This window comes from Mytilus trossulus, chromosome 6 (genome assembly GCF_036588685.1).
Source record: "Mytilus trossulus isolate FHL-02 chromosome 6, PNRI_Mtr1.1.1.hap1, whole genome shotgun sequence".
Lineage (NCBI taxonomy): Eukaryota > Metazoa > Mollusca > Bivalvia > Mytilida > Mytilidae > Mytilus > Mytilus trossulus.
The window spans coordinates 49,107,200-49,118,030 of NC_086378.1; the positions used below are offsets into that span (position 1 = coordinate 49,107,200).

A 10,831-nucleotide genomic window follows, 5' to 3' on the forward strand; every position below is an offset into this window, starting at 1 on the left:
TGTCGCTGTAATTTCTTTTTTGAAAGAAAGACATAACTTTTTTGTTATAAAAGATAAACACAAATTGTTTTTTGATAATAATCGGTATTTTCTGTAAATATCTTAAAAACATATGCAATTTTTTATTCAGAAATAACTCATATTTATCAAATGTTCATGAATTGAGGAAAAACGTCATTTTTTACTGCATGTTTATCAAAATTGAAAAAAAATCCTCTATTTACAGTTTTATAAAATTTGGGTCACATAATATCCCTGCAAAATGAAACAAAATGCTTTTTTGAAAAATAGGGGTCCATGAACTCGTTTTCAAATTAAATCAGTTTGAATGATAAAAATCAGTCGAAAATGCATCTTTTCCCGATATGTCACAGTTTGAAGTCGCGAAAATAACAAATTACATTAGCAATGTCATTACCTTCTCTGTAACTGTATCGTTTGCCCTTAAACATGATCATACATGTATCATTCATAATTTGCATGTATTATAATTTTTCACTTCTGTTTTATAGATTTTCTAGAGGAACTACATATTGAGTTACATAACAGGAATAGAGCTATCACAGTCACATATAATGTCTTGGAAGCAGCATTTTTATAAGATAAGACAGTGGACATACTACATTGAACACTTTTGGATAAATTATAGCTAGAAGTTTTGATCTGACATTAAGGACTTGGCCATACAATTTTTGCCCTTATCCTCCAAGCGGTTTGTTTAGAAAGGACTGAATTGGCTTGTGTGAGTCTGCATCTTTAAAGGAAAAAACTGGATTGACAATTTGTAAAAACAAAAAAATTATAGAATAATAAAGAAGAATAATGCTTACTGATTTTTGTATTGCCTGTGAAAATAGAGATCTATATATATATATACATGTATGAGAGACTTAAAAGATAAACTGATTACTATCTGGCTGCAGCAGTGTAAACTATTTCAAAAGCTTTATATTTAAGAGGGGAGAAACTATGGGTGCGTCAAACCTTTTATGCAGATATCTTATGCTAAGAAGTTTTCTACTGTGAGGTGTCCCTTTTCCTTGACTACAATTTTATGCTTCAACAAAAATATACATACCAGGTAGTTTGGTCTGCTCTTGACCTCATTTTCATGATTCATTGGTCAATGTTAAGTTTTGTGTTTTGGTATGTTTTTCAATTATCATAAGCAAAAAAAAAATATTTTAGAAAATACGGACTTGGAAAATTGAAATTGGCTAAATCTCGTTTTTTCTGGAGGGGTGGGCTTCACATCTGTATCTTACACAGGAAGTTCAGAGGCATAAAACTTGCAAAAATAGTGCAAACCCACGGCCATATAACTACTGATCGTTATCATTATTGAAATACACATAAGAAACAACTACTTCTGGTTTTGGGTCCATCTGAAGTAAAAAAAATCGGCAAAAATCGTGAAACTAAGTATTTTGGGTCCAAATGACCTTCTGTAGAATACTGAACCAAGTTCAGATTCAATCCCACCTAACAATATAGCACTTTGACAAGCATACTATAATTAAATATACATAAAAACATAAAATAGATCAATATATGTAAAAGGAACAATGGAAAAGGCCGTCTACAACAGAATTCAAGAAAATTAGAAAATTCACAAAAATCATGAAATGGGGGGATAAAAAATGATTTTTTACAAAAAATCTATAGGAGGCTACAAATGTTTATTTTTTATATGTTTTAGACAAGGGTCTATTGAACAATTTCTTCAAAACAGATTTTAAATATCAGTCTGTTCATGGGAGATAATTGATATTGAAAATCGATTATTTTAAATTTTTCTTCTGGATACAAAATTTGGTAATTTGGTTGCCATGGAAACATAATTTGAAGAACTGTTTCCCGCTCCTCATATACTTACTTATTAAGAACATGTCTTCAACTTCAACATTATATTGTTATATATTTCAAGTTACTTCGAAATTAGGGTGAAAGAGATCAAGAAAATATGCCAAATTTCAGGTTTCCAGGGCCAAATAACTAGGTACTTTATGAAAGCACGGTTACCATAGCAACCAAATAGCAAAACAGTGATATTTTTTCTTTTTTTTCACTTATTCCCTGAGAGGAAACAATAGAACCCCATAAGATCCAATTTTGCAACTACCAGTGAATCACCCTTTGCATGAATCTTAGCTGGAATGATACTTAAATACTAATTCGTCCCTTGGACAATTGATCTAATATTGTATACTTTGCCGGACACAGATATATTGTAAATATTTAGATGGTTGAATTGAACTATGTTGTATGTTATTTACTTATTATGTGCTTACGCAGATAGTCTGCTAAATCAATGCGCGCTGTGGTGACCGATTGTTTATTTCAAGCTTCTTTATCGATATTTTAGATGTTATAGGTTTGTTTTGATATTTTATGTATAGGGACAATGTTCGGCTCACTTAATATTTTTCATTATTTGAAACTTTCATAGTTCCGGCTTCCCGGAAAGGACAAGTTTCCATTGGATAAGTATGTCACGTGACAATTACAGTTTAGTATATAAACGCCCGAGCATTTTAAGATTTATGATTCAGTACACTTGAACGTAACTGTTTATTAATATAGTTTTACGATGTATAATGTTGCATACTTTTAACAGTTGGCAAATGAAAACTGTTACATTGAAAGGATAACTTTATTTTATTGAACTTACATACAAAAAGTACATGAATTTACACTGATGAAAACAATAGATGCTGGAGGACGCTCGTCCAAACATAAAAACTATGTGAGGAAAAAAATTGGCTCAGTAACGCTCGAATAGAAGGGATCGCTCAATACATACATATTAAACATTCCGAAGACCATACCTGGCAAGTATTTTAGGAGGTTTAATACAAATGTAGAGTTGCTACAGGAGCCACATACTGTATTTGAGTGTTATTAAAGTAAACTACCGAGTAAAGAACAGGATGCTCTCGGGTGGCTAATAGTATCTTTAACTACATCAAATCATCAAAATGGTTTCATAAAGGTGAGACTACTTAACTAAGAAAGGAGTGGGGTTGAGTCAGAAAAATTTTCACGCAAACATTTTTATTCAGTTTTTTTTTATGTTAGATATTAACTTATTTTTCTTCCATATTGAACACTATAATGTATGTTTAAACTCTGGATTCAGAATTTTTTTTCATCAGTATGACCAGAATTTATTTTTATTCATCAAATTCGGGATCAGAATATTTTTCAAGGAAAAATTCATTCACTCCCTTTTTTGGCAGTCAAATGGTCGTTCCATAATTGATAGAAAAGTTGTCCGAAAAATTTGAATTCGGTTCTACGTTATGAACATTTAAATGACATATTGTTTACAAGTTTCAACAAATCTTATACTCATATGCGGCTTAGCTTAGCGAAAGGTAGTGCGACGTAATCAGTCAAACAAACTTTATTAGATTAACCCTCTAAGGAACGATCGTTTCCATTGGTCAATTCAAACCTTCGACCTCACACCTGCGAAAATAGAACACACGTACTATAACGTTGAATGGACTGATCAATATTCACGTAGCTGGTCAAGGTCGTTTAAAGCTTCCATCGTCGTGTTCGCGTACATGATTGTGTTCTTGATTATCCAATCACAATTCTAGCTTTTATAAATGTGCATGTGAAATTCATTGGTTTTATATTTTCTGCAATTGATAACAACATTTTAAACTTAAAAATCTAAACAGTTTTCGCATTGAAATATTTCATTCAAATGTCTCCTCTAAATCAAGGGACGACATCAAAAGTTCAATGCAGGATAAAAAATAAATCTTAATTCACATATTGTTTTCATTGACTACACCCTCCCCCACCCCAATGCAAATTACTCGTCCTGACTGCCTTTTCTTTCACTGAATGGACTCGATGAAATCAAACACTTTGATATTTAGGTATTCGACGTAGAATAGTGATTTTTTTTCTGATTCCGTGTAATTGAGAGAAAATTCCCGAAATTGTTTGTAAATTCATCACATGTTACCAACCATGCTTTGTTAAGAAAAAACGGAGATGGCAAACCATGGCACAGGGGAATTAAAAGTAGTTTGTATATATAACTCCAACGAAATACTGTGTGATGTTTTGCTATTCTCGGCTGAAAAACGAACGTAAATTGTATATTCATAATTGTAAATATGAACATGTTAATTGAAACAATCAGTTTTAAAAAAAAGTCACGGTTTATTCATTAAATGTATTGATAAAAAGGTGAGTTTCTTCTTGCACATGCATTTAGTCATCCTTAATTTCTTGATATTTTGTATATCAGTTTATACATGTTTAGTTTTGTATTTTTATTTTAAATACGAATACATATACCACATATACTTTAGCGGATATTTCAACAATGTTATGCAGCTCTATTCTTACAGTATAAAATTGAAAGATAAATGTTCATCCATTTAAAATCGAAAACAGTACATTAATATTTAAAAAAAGAAGATGTGGTATGATTGCCAATAAGACAAATCTTCATAAGAGACCAAAATGACACAGACATTAACAACTATAGGTCACTGTACGGATTTCAATAATAAGCAAATCCCATACCGCATAGTCAACTATAAAAGGCCCCGAATTCGAACAAGAATTGTTCCTTATAAACTACGCTTTCTAACAAGTATTAATTTATTATTTAGTTCCACACATGCAAAAGAAATAACCTTCGCCGATGTAACATTTCAATTTATTATAACAACCTGCCTTCACTGAATTCATTCAGGTGCACCAATGATACGATTACAGTTATTTTGTTTCTATCTTTGGGGGACAATTTCGTTTATGGTACGCTTATAGCTACATTTTTGTACTGTGTGTATGTTTTATAGGATGAAAAAAATAAAAAGGGAATGTCAGTGCAACCCTCATTAATTATTGTAATGGATCAGTATTATGAGATACTTATTATAAGTGACTATGACATTGTCAGGATTATAACCTATCGGCAGTATGAAAGAAATTAATAGTGGTTCATACATTCATCCGTATAAAAGCGGCACATGTATTTTATTTTATCCTTATATTTCTCATCATGCCGGGTACAAGATAATCTAGATGCTGCATGCATAAAGAACTTAGAATATTACTTAAAACAAAATATCAGTATAATATTTCGACCCCACTATTTGAAGTTAACAAAACATCTATTTAATTCTTTTGACCAAAGGTTTGTAAACTATACGAAATCATTGTTTTTACGTTCGTAGTAAGCCTAACATAGTAAATTCCATTGTCGGTCACCTGTGTCAATTCACGTGCACACTGACTACATTGTTGTTGTATTTAAATCTTTCGGCCAATGAAATGAGATGTAACAAGTTGTTTGTTTATGATACGCCAGAATGTTATCAATGAACTATCAAATGCTAAAGTTGACTGCATTTTAGTATATACAGAATATTAAACAAGGTGCATAGGTGTGAACAAATTGTGAAACCAGTGTACATTATATTAAATTTTTGTAAACATGTTTACTGTACTGCGTTTGGTGTGAACGCGGCCTTAATTTGTGAACTGGTATGTAACGCTTATTCAAACAAAAGTAAATGTGCGTGCAAATTACTACATCGATTATCTTTTACATTTATTGCTAATATTGCTAACCTTTATTTGTATTTAAATGATTTAGTGGAAGACTTGTTGGTTAACTGCCACTTCACATTCACATACGGTGCCATTGTTTTCACTTGTACATGTAAAGTATTATACATGTTATAATTGAATGATTTTTAGTTACTTTTTGTTTTGATTTAGTTTCATACTGCGAGCACTCTCATATATGTACGTTATTTTATATGGCTTTACGAGACTTATTTCGTGTGCATCGTGCAATTAGATGGGTCAAGTTATGTCTTCCTGATTTTTACCATTTTTTTCTTACGTTATACTGTCACATAACTGTCCCAGGTCAAAGGTGGATTGAGTACTAGTAAATGATATTTATAGTTACATAGTGTGTTGATGACATTCGCTCCCCTATTGCATTTACTGACCCTGTATATATCGTATTAGGTCATTAGCAAACTATGACACTTATTCATCCTACCGACTATCTTTATTTGTTGAATTGTGACTAGAGTTGCCTCATTTGCAATCATACCACATCTTCTTATTTCTAATTAAAAGTGTGCAAGTGTTCCTTTTTAAGAACCTACTTCTATTGGTCTGCACAAACAAAACGTTATATTTTATTTTTTAAATCAAGAATCAATTAACCCTTTCAAAGACTTTTATAATATGAATGCATTAAACTATTTCATGTATTTCAAGGTTATTGGAGCAGATCGTCGACTTTTTTACAACCTTTTTGGAGTTGTCGCACATTCAGGCAGTCTTAATTCTGGACATTATGTAGCTTATATAAAGACAACACATCGTTCATCCGCCTTTTGGTATGACACAATGAACAGATTGTGGACAGATCCTGAAAAACGCAAAACGGAAGTGGTTTGTAAACTAGAGGAGGAAACTTCTCATTACAACAGCGAATACGAAAACAAGGGGTCGCCAATAAAAGAAGAAGAAAACCTAGATGATACTGATTGGTACTTCATCAGTGATGATTATGTAAAACCTTGTAAAACCACTGAAGCAATTGATAACCAAAATGCATATGTATTAATGTATGAAAGAGTATGAATCGAATCATTGAACCTGGAATATTTATCCTTTTACTTTTTGTTAATTGTAATCCGATTCAACGGTAGTTTTATATTTGTAATTTTTACAAACAATTTTCATAAGAATATATTATGCAAGAAACTTAATTAAAATTAAAAAATACATATATATTTATATATAACTTTACAATAAATATACACAAGAACCGTTTATCGGATTATAGCTCAAAAAGTAATGAACATTTATGTGTGTAATTTCTTTCGATTGATAAATTTTTAGAATTGATAACTTGGAATAGTTTTCCTTCCATGTTATATTATTTCAAACTGATTTACACAAATTTTGAGCTCAATAAATTGATTTTTTGTATATTAATTTATTTCCTTCCATTTATTCTTGTCAAATCCTCAAAATTTCAACACTTGACAAAAATATAGGTTTGTTGATAAAACAAATTTGAGATGTTTTTTTTCATTTATGAAAGAAATGTTATGATACATAAGCATTCTAGATACATGCACTATCCATATATAAGTTTATTATTTATTGACTACACGGAGGTTAAATAATCTATACGTTTAACTTAAATTTATGCTTTGTATTAGAGAGGGACATCAAAAGCTTCCTTTCCACTCAATAAGTTGTTGTCACTGCTTTAAAACAATCATTTCTTGTAACTTATTATTTAGTACTATTTTCGAAAAAGTTATCTATTATAGCAGAATATAAGGAGGAAAAATATCGAAAGGTTCCCCAAAACACTGATCGTGCTTGGTTTGTCTTGCTCTGTCTACTTATAATCATTGTGAAGTCCTATTTTAAGGCAGTTTTCACACAAAATAGTTGTTTGAGACTCAAACAACCAGAATATTTCATTTTTGAAATATTTAACCTAAAGCTCATATAAATATAACAATTTGAGCGCACAAGAACAAAAAGATTTCGGGTTGTTTAATCTTTAGTTTTCTTTGTTGTGTCATGTGTACTATTGTTTGTCTGTTCGTCTTTTTCATTTTTAGTCATGGCGTTGTCAGTTTATTTTAGATTGACGAGCTTGACTGTCCCTTTGGTATATTTCGTCCCTCTTTTAAAGAAACACCAAACTAAGAGATAAATTAATGGTGCCTTAATAACCAATTTATGTTTTACTGCAATGAAATGTAGGGTCAGGAACAACAGATACCAACTATGATTTGGTGGTATTACACCTGAAGACGTCTTTTGTTGTCAATAAACTGAATGTGACTTTTTCATTTTTAAAACAGAGGGTTAAAAATAAAAGTTCATTGTTCAAAAGCATTTGAAAAAAGTAGCAATTGATGGTCGGGTAATAACATCATCAATCATTATAACTGAAAAAAAATGTTTCTGGTCTGAAAGATGTACCATCCTTCATGCAAATGGTGAAGTTGAAATCTCCCTTTCTAAATTCTACAGTCACCATTACGGGTTGGTTGGCCGTTAAGGAAAAACCGTTTCACAGATGATTTCGGATATTTTCCTTAGTAAACTAGGAAGTCGATAGTATTCGATTCCTATGATACCCAAGGTTTGAGGAGCAAGTACTCTAGCATCATATAATTTTTGGTTTCTTGTTGTCACTCATTCTATATAACAGCTTATAGAAGCTGCCCTTCCATTTCTAAGTTGCGTACATGCGCTTCAATTAAGTTTGGAAAAAAAAGGATCCTATCGAAAATTGTGAACGATTTTTTTGAAGAGTAATACATTGCATTAGTTTGAGATAAATAAAATCCCTTCCTCATTTTAAATAAATTTGGATGTGACATGTCATCTGATATTCTAAAAGTTTTTATTTTTATCTATCAGCTCATAGACATAATTTTGTCATGTGACCTGGACCTCATTAACGTTCTTTCATGGATTACTCCTCAAATTTTTATTTAGAACTAAATTTAAAAAAAAATGACTGTAAATTGAGGCAACAGTAGTATACCGCTGTTCATAAATCGATAGAGAAAAAAATAAATCAGGGTTACAAACTAAAACTGAGCGAAACGTTTCAGATATAAGAGAACTACGACAAAATATAGACACAACACAAAAATGTAACACACACAGCAACGAACTATAATGTAAAAATAGCCATTTACCTGACTTGGTACAGGGCATTCAATGACAAATATATTTGGTTGAACCTAGTTTTGTCGCATGCAAAACCTCTCGCTTTAATGGCAGTGTTAATTATAACATTAAAATGACAACATTGCACGACAGGGTTACAATAAATACACAGATGTCCACACAAAAATATGCTCAGATGTAAAAAAAAAAACAAAAAAACTTTGAAAACCATAACAACTACAAAGTTGAAGATCGCCGAGGAGCAAAAGTTCCAAAAAGTTGTGAGGCCAGTGTTAGCCGCCAGGGACAAAAACATCATTATTATCAAGAATAGTACATAGTTTTGCAAACAGTAAATTTTATAAAATGACTATAGGATAAATATACACGATTCAACTGAAGTGGTGACTAGCTATAGAAAAAAACCGAATACATAACAAAATAACAGCTCTTATACACATAGTCAATGTAACGCCCAAAGTGATGTCTTATTTAAATTTCTAAAAGGATTCCTAAAATGAAGAAATAATTTGGATGAAATTCAAGATTAGTTTTGTATGAATTATCTAACTTAAGTAAATAAAGTGAAAATTATAAAAGTAATTGATATTTAATTGTAGTAGTGTTCGGCAATATGATTTGGTAACGATGTTGAACAGTTGCTGATGATAATTTATCAGGTATAATTTACAGTGTATAATATTAAATGGTCCCTGGTAGCGGGTTCCAACATTAGAACAAGAGCCCACACAAGATGCCCTTTATATTCTCAGTGCCCACAACCCACACCCCCATGGTATCCGTTGGCAATTATACGGCACTCTATTGGTTGGTTGCCGACGAGGTTATAGGTCAATTACCAATCCCAGCAAAACATATTAATGCCTTTGTCAATTAGTATATTGCTACCTGTACAGACTTTAAAAATAAATAAACTATACATTTATTTTGTAGTTATTTTCATCGAAGCCTGATTTGACCTTTCATATGTAAAATAATTACTATAGAAAGGTGCGTGTCTGTTAAAGCTGAGGTTATACGATTATAATGATGTGTGGTAATCAAATAGAAGTCTGCGATTTCCAGTGATGTAAACATAATTAAGCTGCACCTGGTGTTTCGGATATCATTTAGGTCTTTTTTTTACCAAGTCTGTAAATCCTCATCAGGTACCTTAGCCTTGTATCATTATAAATACTATGTAATTACAATTTGATTAGTTCTTGCTCTGATTATATAGATTAAACCAAGCTTGAATTGTCTTTCTACCAAACGAAAGACACGTAAAAAAACATACTAAGGGCGAAAGAATAGCGCTACGCAATTTGAAAAGTGATGAAACATTAGTAATAAAAAAGGCAGATAAAAACTCAAATTGTGTCATTTTAGACAGACTTGACTACATAACAGAAGTTACAAGACAACTAAATGGGACAACATCCCTAATGCGCCTCGAAATGAGGAACTAAAAAAACACGTGTAAAGAAAAAATCTCTATGTAGTGATATTAAACATGTTTCTATTTTGAAAAAATGACTGAACTTAACTATTTGTGGTGATGAGGAAAGTAGAGGAACATAGAATAAATGTGTAAAAACTATGGAGCTATTGAATGTGTTCAAAGTATTAAATTTTCAAAGAACTTATTGTGTTAAAAAGGGGATATTTTACCATAAGGAGCCGCATCACAAAAGGATGTTCGGGGTTTGCTAATTTACTGGAAAAGTAGTCCCACTTCGTACCCCGAAAATTTAACCACATATGTGAAAATGTCACAGCTTGAAAACGAGCTATCAAACATATCCAAGTTTACGATATGGACTGAGTTATAGGAAAAAAACGTTACCATTACCGCCTATGTAAAAACAATTTAAGATATTGAGCCAGTCACAAGACAACTAAATACTCAATATTACTACCAATTAGTAATATTTCTTATTTAATAAAATAATTGTATTTACTTTCTTGGCGTAATAAGAAGTAATTCGGTTCTAGACCTTCATATAATTATTTTGGCGCCTTTTTCTAATTATCGAGAAAACACCAAAGCGAGTTCTACAGTTATATTTAGACATTATTTATTACAATGCTTTTGTATGGAAGTTTATTTTTTTCTTATTCA

The 10,831-nt window shown here is 31.4% G+C and overlaps 1 protein-coding gene across 1 annotated transcript in view; it reads left to right on the forward strand.

Moving 5' to 3' along the window:
- The window catches only part of LOC134723491 (ubiquitin carboxyl-terminal hydrolase 16-like), a 51,654-nt gene extending 44,998 nt beyond the window's left edge, over positions 1-6,656 (forward strand). The window contains exon 11 of the mRNA XM_063587089.1: positions 6,274-6,656. Coding sequence (XP_063443159.1) covers positions 6,274-6,642 — 369 coding nt within the window. The 3' untranslated portion in view covers positions 6,643-6,656. The remainder of the gene's footprint in view (positions 1-6,273) is intronic.
- Positions 6,657-10,831: the final 4,175 nt, after the last annotated feature.